Source organism: Taudactylus pleione, unplaced genomic scaffold (genome assembly GCF_031769625.1).
Source record: "Taudactylus pleione unplaced genomic scaffold, aTauple2 ptg000481l, whole genome shotgun sequence".
Taxonomy (NCBI): Eukaryota; Metazoa; Chordata; class Amphibia; order Anura; family Myobatrachidae; genus Taudactylus; species Taudactylus pleione.
In genome coordinates this window covers 2,461,058-2,475,552 of record NW_028284883.1, presented here as the reverse complement: position 1 = coordinate 2,475,552, position 14,495 = coordinate 2,461,058, and the positions used below count along the sequence as shown (strand labels likewise).

The following is a 14,495-nucleotide window of genomic DNA, read 5'->3' as shown; positions in this document are numbered from 1 at the left end:
AGAAGATACAATAACAAACAAAAGTAGGGAGTACTGTCACCAAGAAAATGAATAGTAGATAATAATTTAAACAGTCAGGTTACTTTCCTTTACGCTTTTCTTAAAAGAGAAAAAAACAAAATGAAAACTTAATGCATAAATACATTAAAATGGCACACACATACTGTAACATAAAAATGTTCTAAATATGTAATATCTAAATATGCAGAGTAGAGGCAACCAAACTGGACATTTAGGTTCTGCATCAACCTCATAGGTATTTATGTTTTAGAGCATTGAAATATCTGTGGATGTGTAGATTCAGCACCTCTGTTTTTTCAGACACATGAATTCCACCATAGTGTCGTAGAATGGAAATAAAAAAGGACAAATTGGTGTATTATCATTTTTGTCCACATTTAATATAATACATATAAAAACAAAGATTTCATAAAAACATGCAAAAGCACAAAGTCTGTACTGAGCCCAACAGTAAATGGAGCAGTAAAAGAATATGTTACGAGGCTCTGGATCCTCTGTTCCTCTTGCTTCCAACCATATCCACTTGGGCCAGGTCCCAGACAGGTAACAATGGTACAGTCACAGGTTAGTCCACAAAAGCCTTGTAATATATAGTATATTTAAATGCTTGAAGAGCCATTTTTACTCTATTGAAATCTTGTGCATAAAGTTAAAGTTTAACAAAAGAAGGCTTCAGTATGATAACTTACCAACTTTAAGGGGCTCCTTGTACATAGTTGCTTCCTTTACTTTGTACATTTTGAAGTTCCAAATGAAATGGAATGCTACCCTTGTGAATGCCTTCAGACCATGAGTAGAGGTGTTCATGGTTGGGTCAGGCACTAGAGAAAAGAATGGATCTTGTTGAGCAGCACCAGTGCTTTCCCTTCAATGGGACAATCACTGAGGCTCCATAGAGCAATCTGTTTTCTTATAGTTGCAAATCTTTCTTCACAACACTTCTGGGCCAAACCATCAATACTGAACTAGGCTACCAGGATCTTAATGAAGTCTATTTTAGTGGTAAAGGATATGATAATGGAGAATAACATGTGCCAGTGCAGCTGATCATTATGGGGGTGATCCAGGAAATTAATCGTATTGCCATAACATTGTTTCCCTTAATAAGGCTGAATTAGCATCTATTACACTGAGAATTGTTTTGTATGTTTGTTTCATCCTTTCCTGGATCAATACATTTCAAATTTATGAAAGGTTGAATTCTAATAGACCTAGGTATAGAATCAGCCGGGATGTAGTCAGTTTACCTACAATCGGGATGTCGGCAGACGAAATCCCAGTGCCAGAATCCCGACCTCTGTCCACCACACTGGCGCCGGAATCCTGACATCAGGTGAGAGATGCTGACAGCTGGCATCCCGATCGTAAGTATAGCGGCCCGGGTTAGCTGTTAGCCGTGGGGGTGGAGGGTTAGTTTTAGGCACCATGGAGGGTTAGGGTTAAGCTGCGCATGTGGAAGGTTAGGGATAGGCACCCATGGGGGTGATTTAAGTACCACCAGGGGGGTTAGAGTTAGACACCATTGGGGGGGTTACAGTTAGGCACTAAGGGAGGAGAGTTATGTGGGAGGTTTAGGATTAGGATGCAGGAAGGGAGGGTTAGGGTTAAAGGGTGAAGGGTTAGGATAATTAGGGTTAGGCTGCGGGGTGGGAGGTTAGGGTTAGGCACCACCAGGGAAGGGTAGAGTTAGGCACTAAGGGGGAGAGTAAGGTGAGAGGGGTAGGGCTCGGATGCAGGAAGAAAGAGTTACGGTTAGAGGGTGACGGGTGAGGGTTAGGTTAGTTACCTAGCCTCTGTCAGGATTCTGAGCATCGGGATACCACTGTTGGTCTTTTGACAACTGGCATCCCGACTGCCAGTCTCCCATACCCAACCCAATCAGCCTTACTAACTATGTTTAACTATGAATTAATTATGTCTAAACTGAATTTTATAACATAAATATTGTGCATTTTTATTTTTTTAAGGAGTTATTTATGGAAAAAGCAAAAAAACACATCATACTGTAGCTTTGTTGATTTCACTTATTAGCTTACAGGGTCTGATCTGTCACACAGAGGGATGCAGTCAGGATACACTTACATACCTATCATTAGCCCCACTACAGAATCCCGACACCCAGCATACCAAGCGAAGGTATGCTGGGTATCTTAGCATCTAGCCACGAGAAGGGTAGGGTTAGGCTTAGAGACCCCCGGGGGAAACTTAGGGTTAGGCACCCCTAGGAGGGTTATGGTAGGGGAAGGGGGGGTCAGGCTTAGGCACCACTAGGGGGGGATTAGGGTTAGGCACTAAGAGAGGGAGGTTAGGGTTAGGCACTAGGGGGAGAGGTTAGGTTTAGGCACCCCTAAAGAAGGGTTATGGTTAGGGTGGGTGAGGGGAGGGTTAGGGTACTTAACTTCGGCTGTCTGGATTTCGACCCACAGGGCTGCTGCTGTCAGTATTTGATCCGGCGGCTAAACAGCCTCAGGCATTAGATACCGATTCCCATAGAGATGTGTCCTGCTACATCTTTGCAGATCATGGCTACAAATTTGTGCACGCATCGTGCCATGCGATTACCCACAGCAGCATACACTATGGTGCACACTGTTATTGCACCATGCATTCCTATGGGGTCCCGTATGCAAGCGCAGTGTGCATAACTGCTCATGGGCACAAGCTTCGCGCCATACCATAAAGGACACATCTGTATAATAGAATTTTTGGACCAAAAAAGAAAGACCAAGCAACATAAAACATGTTATTCTTTGCCTTTTACACTTGTTCTAGATAAATTGCATAAGGAAATAGATTGTGTGATTGGCCAAAACAGAAGTCCTAACATTGAGGACCGGAACAAGATGCCATACATGGAGGCTGTCATCCATGAGATCCAGAGGTTTAGTGATGTTATCCCAACAAATGTTCCCCACAAAGTGATCAGAGACACCACATTCAGAGGATTCACCATTCCAAAGGCAAGTGGGGCAGTTTTAAATATTGCATACAGAAAACTACTTATGTAATAATTTTTTATATGTTGTTAAAACTGATTTGCATATATTATTCTTAAAATTTACTTTACAGTTATAGTAGCAATTTAGTACAACAGAAACCACAAGATATCAAGTTCATAGGATGAAACCATTAGAGATGTGCAGTTTAGTTAGGAGTTAACGGTTTTGAGTTGAATTGAGACCCAGTTAGGAATCATTTTGGGGTTTCCGAGTAGAACCAAAACCAAGTCCCGGCTCAGGTCTGCTATCAGTTTGCAAGTACATGATTTTTGCTGTTTTTATCGATTTTTTATCAATGCCCAAGATTTTACTTCCAAGGCTCAGTACTAAGTCCTTTGATCTTGTAAAACAAGTACATTTCTTTGAATTTCTGTTTAGATCAAACACAAATAAATTTTTCCTCTTTGGATCTTTTACCACCTACTGTATATAGAGCACATTACTGAATGCCTTCCTTACATTTCATCTTGGTTCTCTTATCATTTAAACTAAGGGCCTGATTCAGCAGTGCACACTAATGCACTGCTGAACGCAGATTCCCGGTGTTTGGGAATCTGCACAGATGACAGACCCATTCTGCGCATGTGCACAACGGGTCTGCGAGTCCGCTTGCAAACTGGCAGCAGACTGTCAGTGATTGAGAGTCTGCTGCCATTTGGGGATGGAGAGGGGGCGGCACCAGTTACCCGAAACGGAGGTGTGTTGCCGCCGTTGGGGGGGGAGGGAAGAGGCCAGGATCTCCATCGGATGATGGAGATTTCCTGGCCTCTTCCTCTAAACTGCAGCGAGTGGCTGCGGGACCCTATGGGTCACCGCAGCCGGCCGATGGTACGCAGATTAACCAGCTCAGTTAAGTAATGCACGGGGGCCAGATACCGCCTGTGCATTACCATATCTGCAAAAGGATCACAATTGCAAAGCTGCCTGAGTGCAGCTTTGCAATTACGACCCTTACAGAATCAGGCCCTCAGTCTTTCAATCACTTAGTCAATAATCTTTTCACCATTCAACAGAAGCTACTTACCCGGCATCTATAAATTTGTTTACAATAAAACAGTCAGTCCTACCATTCAAGCTTATTGTCTTAACGTCATGCTTGACTCAGAACTTTTCTTGTTACTCATATTTAGTCTGTATCCAAATCCATGTACAAATCTCCATAAAATACATGTCATTTACTCAAGACAGTGTAGAATCCTTATTATACAGTATGCACACATTATGTCTGATGTTACTTGTCTTCACCTAAACATACTATCACTTGTACAATTTATGTACTTTGGTCTACAGTGCCTAGATTCATTGTATTGTTGTACCTTACAGAAAATATTCTAGAAAATAATTCCACTAGAATGCAAAATCATTAACAAATGGGTATCGATATACATCTCTTCACTTGTTTCAAAATATCACCCATATTGATTTGTTCACTCAGGGCCTAATTCAGAGCGGGTCGATGTTGGCCAAGTGCGCATGCGCATGACGGAGGCGGCTCCGTCGTGCCCATGCGCGAGACCCAAATAACGACGACCAAGCCGTCGTTATGGGTCTCGCACCAAAGGGGGCGTGCTGTAGATGGTGAGTGACAGCACGCCCCCTTTGGTGGGCGTGCCGGGGGCGTGGCTGCCCAGACGGAGGTGCTCCCATGGGAACGCCTACCGTTTGGGGCCGGCCCCACTGACATCACTGCCGGCCCCAAAAGCACTCCTGGGCTTGCGACAACGAGACCCTACCGCAAGGGTCTCGTCACAAGCCCGATGGTCGCGATGGTCTTGACCATCGCTACCATCATTTTGGCTGCTCGCTATAGCTGTGGGTGGCGACCCATAGCAATGCGAGCGGCCAAGAGGCCGCTCTTAATTTCAGAGGGATGGCCCTGATTCAGAGCGAGCGCTCTGTCAGAGCGTCCGGCTCTGAATCAGGGCAACAGCTCAAGATCTGCCCCTCTCATTCACTGTCATTACCTCTTCCCTTTATACAATACTTTGTGTTGGCTACTCTGTGGCATATACAAAACATCCTACTAGCTTCCAAAAATGTAAACATTACTTGTAAACCCACAAAGTGTTCAAATTCCTAAACCATCTATTTAACCTTATTTCCACTACTTCATACTAGAGATGTGTGCTGACCCCCATGTTTGGGTTTTGGTTTTGGATCTGGATTCATCTTCGTGTTTTGGTTTTGGTACTGATTTTTTGAATATTTAAAAAATATGATAAAAACTTTTTTAAAACAGTTAAAATTATGTAATTTTTGCAATCCAAAACCCAAAATTCGGATTTAAATTTTTAATTTTGAACCACTGGAAGATCAGAAAAGTGATTTAGATTTATCCAGATCCCTTCAGGAGAATAGAACCGCGACTCGGATCTTTTGGATTCACGAAATTCGGGTGGATTTGGATTTCTGGAGAGCCAAACCGCATATCTCTACTCCATACTGAGCAAACAAAACATACTTTTGTTCCTTTTTTCTAATGAAAATGACATAGAGTCTGACTCAGACTTGTACACTACAGCATCTGCGTACACAGATAATATGTGAAAATATGCAAACGTCACTAATTTCGGGAGAATTATTGAGCCGCCCATATAGCAGCTTCGGAAACTCAAGCTTCTGCGTACAAAGATGCAGCATTGGTCACAGATCATTTGATTATCGCAGTGCTGAGTGAACCTATGGACTTGCAAAATGGCCACAGGAACTTAGAGATTGGAGCCATATTTCTTGTGGATGGGATTGCAGAACCGTTTGCCACACACCTGTGTTCTTTGCAAAATGTTTCAGGTAACTCACTGTTACCTCCCCCAAACGCTCCCTGACTGTAAATCACACTGTAAATAAAATGTCACTGCATACGACACGGTGATGTACCTTGACGAATGCACAGTGAGACATAGGGGTAAATTGACTAAGACTCGAGTTTGGTCGAGATGACAATCTCAGGTGAGTTTAGACATTACACTCCAGTCGGTTTGGGTCCAGTGCTGGTTTAAAATATAGGGAGACCCCTACGCATTTTTTTCCCCCTATATTTAAAACCAGCACCGTGCAGCCAGGTGCTGGTTTCTACATTACACGTGAACCCTACTCGCTTTGTTCCCTAATTTTAGGAACCAGGACTGGCTGAGCAGTGCCGGGCAGGTTATGTCTTTTGGGGGGGGACCCCATGTAATTTTTTTTAAGATTTAACCCTTGTTTAACAGGTAGACCACACAAGCAGCCTTCACATATCTCACTGGTATGTGCAGGCTGCTTGCTCGGGAGAGTTTTGCAGAGAGAAAAAACTGCAATCTCGGGTGAGTAATTTAATCTAAACTTGCTGCTCAGGGGAGAAATCTTGATCTGCTTCACCATCAGTAAACTCACGGTCAGCTAAACTCACTTCTTAGTAAATATGAGAGTTTAAAAATGGGAAAATCACCCGAGTTAAGGCGATGCAAATCAAGTTTAAAAAAAAACAAACTCGATCAGTCTCGAATCTTAGTTTATTTACCCCATAGACATGGTTTACTGATAATCGTTCAAATACATAAATATCACTATTGCGTACAACTCTGAATCACACCCACAATGACCATTATTGCTGATCATATAGACCCACTCATCATTTTGTCCTTTCCATTCTGACTGTACAAATATGGAAATTTCTTGCACATGACCTCACATTCCATTCTCCTACAGATTACATATTAGTGATCAGAGGGCCTTATTCAGCTTCGATCGGATTTGCAAAGCTGCTCACAAGCAGCTTTGCAATTCCGTCTGTGCAGATATGGTAATGTACAGGAGGCATCACGTCTCCTGCTGCATTACTTATCCGAGCTGCGCTGTCCAATGTAAGTAACGTGTAACGTCGGCCAACTAAGGTGACCCATGGGGTCACGCACCTGGCCGCCGCATACGAGAGGAAGAAGCCAGGAAATCTCCATCAGCCGGCAGAGATCCTGGACTCTTCCCTCCCCCCAATGGCAGTGAAATGCCTCGGTTTCAGAAAACAGAGGTCTTCGCCGCCCCCTCCACACCCACAAATGGCAGCAGACTGTCAATCAATGACAGTTTGATGCCAGTCTGCGTGCGGAATCGCAGACCTGTTCTGCACATTCGCAGAATGGGTCAGGCGCCTGCGCAGATTCCCAATCATCGGAGACCTGCTTTCAGCAGTGCACCAGCATGCATTGCTGAATGAGGGCCAGAGTACTCTTACCTTTTGTTTAATACCCAGGATTATATGTAATAGGTCCCCATTTTCTGGGACCAGCGTGATTCTGGTAACATAGCCGATAAATGTACACCTGGTTTTGCATTAAAACAAATTGGTGCTTTAAATTTAGTAGTTATAGCACTGATATTACTCCGGTTTCAGCAAATTTAAAACTGTTACATATACTGCAATACTGGGTATTAGAAGTCGAAGGATAAGATCTGTTTTTGCCTTAAAACAAATTGTTGTTTTAAAGTTTAGCATATATATCATTGAAATCATGCCGGTTCCAGCAAATCAGCACCTACTACATGCAGCCCCCATCTGCTTTTCTTACCATTTGTAGAGCACTGCAGACCATATTGTACATATATATACATATAAATAATAGGATGATGATAATTTCTGTATAATTGTTTTGTGCTGCCTTATGGGAGTAGTCTATAATTTATTATTGCTGTGTTTTCTGTGTACTAGCTTGAGACAGGATCCGGCCAAATTTTTATTAAGTGCGTGTGTGAACGTTTTATTTCAGGCTGTACATAGCACAGATGAATTTAGACAGCATATAAAACACAGCAGAGATCATCAATTGATAGATTTTAATTAAATCTTACATGATCCTCTATCATTTTCTGTCATCACTTGTCTGTTAGGGCTGCTATGCATTTTCATTTCTATTTTACTTTGACAATTAAAACTGTTCAAGTTATCATGTATAATTCCATATAAAAACTTTTTTTATTTTATTTTATTTTGTAATCCCTCATTTCTGAATACAGGGCACTGATGTGTATCCTCTGCTGTGTACTGTCCTGCGAGACCCCAGCCAGTTCACCACACCAGACAAATTCAACCCTGGACACTTTCTCGATGAGTCTGGGGGCTTTAAGAAGAGTGATGCTTTTATGCCATTTTCCATAGGTAAAACATAACTTTTCTAAATTAAATAAAACATTAAAGTGGCCCAATTTCCATCACACAAGGCCGTAGTAGACGATATAATACATAGTTACTTTGTATTGTATATTAGCTACTTATTATCAACACCCACTTTCCAACATTCTAAGCTGTTGGCAACAAAATCATACAGCACCATGAAATATATAAAATTGCTTCCCCATTTAAATATCATAATACTGTTACATTCTACAAATTCATGGTATGTACCCACATTAATAATCTGAACCTGCTAGATCGGGATGCGGTAAGCATCCCGACAAGCGGGATCCTGATCCCAGCATCGGAATCCTGAACGCCGAGACAACACCGGCGTCGAAATCCCATCATGACTTGGGATGCTGACGTCAGGATCCCAGCAATCGGCATCCCGATCATAAGGACACCACGGAAAGGTGAGTATCAGCCATGGGGGGGGGGGGGGGGAATTAGGTATAGGCATCCCAGGGGGTATTTGCATTATCTTGCGGGAGGGGGGAGGTTAGGTTAGGCTCCGGGCAGGGGGGGTTAGGTTCAGGAACCACCTGGGAGGTTTAGGGTAAGGCGCTAAGGGGGGAGGGTTAGGGTTAGGCGCTAAGGGGGGAGGGTTAGGTTTAGGCAATTACCGGGGGGTTAGGGTGCAGGGTAGGGAGGGTTTGTATTAGGGTACAGGAAAGAAGGGTTAGGGTTAGGTGGTAAATAGGACAGGGGAACAGTACTCACCTTTCCACTGTCGGGATTTGAACCTTCGGGATGCCGCTGTCAGGGTACTGACAGCCGGCATCCTGTCCAACTGTCTTTCATACCGATTCCGCTAGAACAACAGAATCGGACAAACATATGAAAAAATTTTAAATTCCCTTTGGCATGTGCAGCGACTGCTAAAACTCTATTTGATTCTGTGAAAAGATCCGACTGAGAATCATCCTCTTAATTGTGTGTGGAATTATGTGAGCTAAATACAACAGGAAAATCTTACTTACCTTTGCTCTCCATCCATCCTGCCAGTCCCAGAGATACCTGTAATGGTGCAAACCAGAAATACAGTGTCCCACTCTCAGTGGTCTTCTTTTCTTCATTTGTAATTTCCCTCTGAGCATTGAATTGTGAAAATTTGCCAATCCCCCTAGGGGTTATATTTACTGAGAATTGGTTTAGATTTCTCTATTAGAGTTTGGGGGGGACTTTACAAAAAACAAATCTAATGAGAATCTGCAGAAAATAAACACAATAGAACATGGGCTCAACATCTGTTATTTTCAGTAGATGTATAGAAACTCCAGATTTACTATGTAGAGGGTATAGAAGCACTAATGCTAAAGGTTGCCTATATCTGCTCAAGGCCTTAAGGACTGCTTTGTGTTTCCCATCTTTTCCACCTCTGAGGGTTTCATTTTCATAAGGGAATATTCAGACTGCCTGTCAGAGATGATCTCGCATAACCAGGGCCGGCTCTAGGGGGAGTCACACCCTGTGCAGGACAGTACCTAGTCGACCCTTACCTGTGCGCATCAGTAACTGGACTGCCTCCAGCCCTCTTCCTGCACTGAATGGATTCTGCACGCATGCGCGCGGCATCCATTCCTCTTCTTGGGGCTGGCACCACTGCACAGCTGTGGCGCTGGAGGTGCCCAACCTCCCGATCGCCGGCGGGACACTTTGCCCTGCGGGTGGAACAGCGGGGCAGTGCCCGAAAAACTGAATTGTCCCACTGAAATTGGGAATGGTAGGGAGGGGTGAACCCTCTCTAGGGTGGCGCCCCTTTTCAACCGCACTGGTCGAACATGCTTTGAGCCGGCCCTGCACATAAGCTTTGTACTAATCCTTAGTTTACTATACACTTCTAGTTTACCTTTGCAAGAGTAAATACTGTAGATCTGAGAGGATGTGGGTCATTAACTAGTAAGTCATGTCATTTATAGTAGATAAAAACATTTTTGTTTAATTTGTTGCATTATGCATCATGTGGGGATCACATTAAACCAACTAAAATTACAAATGTACAGTATCATGCTTTATGTTACACAAATATGATGATATAAATAATCTTACTGTACCAGTTACAGTATGTCAGGTAACACAACTGCTTCAGTCATAGCATGTGCTGCTTTCATTTCATATTCATACATGTTAGTTAAGAAAATGCTTGTTCTCTATATTTTAGGTAAACGGATTTGCCTTGGAGAAGGTCTGGCCCGCATGGAGCTGTTTCTCTTCCTCACAACCATCCTGCAGAATTTTACACTAACTTCAGAGACTCAATTCACAGAAGATGACATTGCCCCTCGAATGACTGGATTTGCAAATCTACCCATTAATTATGAGATGACATTTAAACCTCGTGTAGAATAACTCAAAAGATAAAATTTAAATAGAAATTAAATGTGCTGTTTTAAATAATTTGTGAATTGTGATTTGCATTTAGAAGCTCTATATGCTGAAGCAGTTTAAATAGTCAGGATCTCCTTTAAGACACGGAGTATGCCCAATAAAGAGGAGGAAAGACTTCAGCCACAGTGGAAAACATATTATATTCACAGAGGCACACTTAGGGGGGTTTCCTGTTGCCCAGTGAGTATCGGCATGTAGGGGCGATTCCTGTTGCCCAGTGAGTACAAGTATCAGCATGCCGTGGAGGCTTGCTGGCCCTATAGTCTCTGTGTAAAAGACAATATTGCCTTAATTCTATTTTTACATCAACCCCACACCCACTGCCAGGGATGCAATGGATAGCCCTGGGATTCATCCCCAACCTGGGATACCCTGGAGATGGGGGTCCCCCACCACCCCAGAGATCCCCAGCCTGGGACAACTAGTTGGGGATGTGGATGCTTTGGCCGGGGGGATATTGTGAAGCGTGTCCCCCGGCTGTGGCAGTACACCCCCACTAGTGGAGCCCGGTGCTGTTCATTAAATACAGGGGACCCCTATACATTTTGGTCTTTATATTTTTTTAAACCAGGGCCGGCTCACAGAGCCTGGGGCTGGTTATGCTTTTTGTTATACACAATACACACAAGCAACCTGCATGCATCTCACTGATGTGTGCAGGCTGCATGTTTGTGTGTGTTTGGCTGTGGTCAGACACAGGGAGCATGGGTAAAAAACATGATCACATACACCATCGAAAACCACGATTCAGCAAAATACGATTCTCTGTAAATTTGCGAGTTTGGTCTGGACAAACTCAAGCACATTTGTGCAAACCAGGTCATGTTTAATCTCGCCCAAAAACACGAATCTTTGTAAATTTACCCCACACACTCGGTGCTGGATGCAGATAACTTTACTGCATTTATTTTATGGTGTGAAAAAAACACTTAAGAAAAACTTTAACGATTTAAACTCGCCAAATGGATCTTTTCACAGGCTGAAAATTCAGCGATAGACCAGTAATGTATTCTTGCATTTACATGTTAAGTACAGTAAATTATCTTCTCTCTGTATACAATTGTTAATGAATCATATTGCATCAGGCATTCAGATGTGAATTAAATTGTGCAGGCAGATCATTTGTCTCTTGGCCTGATTCCCTACGGATCGCTACTGTGATCACAGCTGCGCCCACTTTACCTTACACACATCCGTAATGTTTAGCAAGTCTGTGAAAACATTGGTACAATTGAGTACCATCGCAGCCTCACGCACCCTTGCACAAGCTCTCACCTTACTCAGAAATTGCTAACTTCATCGCACTCTATAAGACCTCAGGCTTCATACAGCATCGGAGTGGCTAATTTATGCACGCCCCTGTAACAGCATTGAAACGCACTGGCAAACCCTAAATAATGAATATTGAAATAAAACCACTTTCTTACATAAACTGTTCAAAATTATGTGACTGTGATTAACAGTTATATATGTACAGTACGTTATAATTATACTCTTAATAGGGGTTATACAACTTTTAGCACATGAGTCCTGCTATTAGAGCCTTTCAACAACAATGACTGTTTCTATAGCCAGAAATACATGAACATGAGACAGATCAAGACCTAATGGGGTACTAGGTAGGAAGGAGATTAATTCAGCCCCCCCCCCTCAGTCCAATTTTTGTTGCTAATACAGTGTCTCAAAAACCCACTACCACATTTGCTATCAAGATAAGATTTTTAACTTGATGAATAGAACCTATAATGTATCAAGAGGTTCCTATATAGTAGCTCAGCAAATATTCTAAAAACCAAAATAATTGCGCGTACCTGTCATCCTAAGACTCAGTTATGTGACATTAGAGGGGGACAGATCCAGTGCCGGCAGAAGAGAAGGATGAGAAAGAGGGGTGAAGAGTGGATCAAGAAAAATAGTGAAGGTGGGAGAAGGTACAGAGCAAGAGGAACAGTGGAATACTGTATGATGGGCACACTAGAAAAGTGGATGTTAGGGACAAATGGCAGAAAAAGCCTTAATAATAGATATTATAAGAAGGGTAAAGGAGACAGATTCACAAATAGGAAAAAGAAAGGACAGATGCCCACAGTGCAAAGTCGAGGGATGAGAGATAAAGGTACATATTCAAATGTAACATAGATACATAGGGGGGGAAGATAGGGACAGACACAAAGTGGAGACAGATGAGCACAAAAAAGATGTGAGGGTCAGTGTTACATATTCATCATTGGATACAGAGAAATAGATAATGGAATACAAAGACACAGGGGAATATATATGGAGGGGTGTCAAAATGCAGATTGAAAACAATGAAAGAAGCAAGCAGCATAGAAGAGGTGCTCACCCAATGGAGGAGTAGTACAGGGGGTATCATGTGCACGGGAAGAAGCTTTGACACCAATGGAAACAGAATGGACACATGTTGCCTCTATCTGGTAATAGGTAACCAATTGTGGTGGTCTCCCAGATAGAAGACCAGTAGAAAGTGACTGGAAAAAGCTGGGCAGACAGAGGGAAGATGAGATCGGTGTTATAGTGACATTTGTTTTTAGCATTAACCATGTTAATTGTTATTAAATATTGTTTTAAATGTGTTTTTGTGATGGTTGATTATTTTTAAGCTCTACATATTTAGTAAATATAATATACATTTACATATTCTTGATACTTCTGAGTCAGGTGTTGGTAGTTTTTTAGAGAATGGAGTCCACCTACACAATTTTTTGGATCAGCGGAACAAGTGTAAGGGGCTATTCCAATCAGCATGTGATTACTGTAACTCCTCCAATCAGGACACAGCACACAATGTTCTAACCACTGTCACTAGAGGAACAGTGCAGCAGGAAAGACTGCCCCTGCTGCACTGTTATTATAGCTGTCAGCCTGGCATCCTGCTGAAATAAACAATATAGGTGCCATCCCAGCAGTACAAGCAATCCCCCACCTTCAGAATACAAGCCCCATTAGTCTGAAAGGCATTTTTATTGAGAAAATAAAATTCACATGGTTTAATTCAAGTTTGCAGATGATCTCCAGGGAAGCACAGCTACAATTTAGTTGTGATTAGAAATGTGCAGGTTCAGATTTCTGAAATCTGAACACACCCGAATTTAGGGGTTCTGGGTTAAAGTTCGGATTCACTTTTGTGACCCGGTTCAAACCGAGTCCCGGTTTGGATCTTTTGCCAGTTCGGAACTCGGACTTAAAAACCAGACTCGGGTTTTGGATTCGGACATTTTAGCTGTTTTTGTTAATTTTTATCTATTTTTATAAATTTTTGAATCAGTTTTCATTGATTTTTATCCGAATCCATACTAAACCAAAACACTTGAGGGTGGTTTTGCAAAACCAAAACACGAAGATAAATACAAAACCAAAGTATGGGGGTCAGCGCACATCTCTAGTTGTGATACACTGTTTGTGAATTTGTAGTTACCTGAAAAAGGTTTAGTTTAGCAAAAAACATTGCACACAGATTCAATATCATTAATTAGATCTATAAGATATTGTAAGTCAATTTATTAAAAAATACTTCCCCAAAAAACACTTTCACATCTGGAGATGGCTCTAGTTGGATTTCCTTGAATGCTAGGGGAATGTTTAAACTCATGTATGGTATTGGTAATACATGAGTTTAATCATTACGGATCCTTATTTGGACAACTCAAAATTAAACAGTGCAGACAAATGGTTTGCAGATGTTAGTTTGGGGTACTGAATAGATTTAAAATAAAATAAAAAACAGCAACAATGAATTACTACATGAAAAGGAAAGAAGAAAATCATTATGTTTTTCCATATTTTACTTTGTCTTATTTAGGCATGTGTTCATGTACTTTCTATGCCAACACAATAATATGATAATTTTATTATTTTGTATAACAGAATTCAATTGTTCTCTATTTTTCTATGTATTTTTGCTATTACTAAACTTTTCC

The 14,495-nt window shown here is 42.0% G+C and overlaps 1 protein-coding gene across 1 annotated transcript in view; it reads left to right on the top strand.

Annotated features, from left to right (window-relative positions):
- LOC148502847 (cytochrome P450 2G1-like) overlaps positions 1-10,518 on the top strand; it is a 30,007-nt gene extending 19,489 nt beyond the window's left edge. Inside the window, exons 7-9 of the mRNA XM_088449314.1 lie at positions 2,794-2,981; positions 8,010-8,151; positions 10,331-10,518. Coding sequence (XP_088305440.1) covers positions 2,794-2,981; positions 8,010-8,151; positions 10,331-10,518 — 518 coding nt within the window. The remainder of the gene's footprint in view (positions 1-2,793; positions 2,982-8,009; positions 8,152-10,330) is intronic.
- The last annotated feature ends 3,977 nt before the right edge of the window (positions 10,519-14,495 follow it).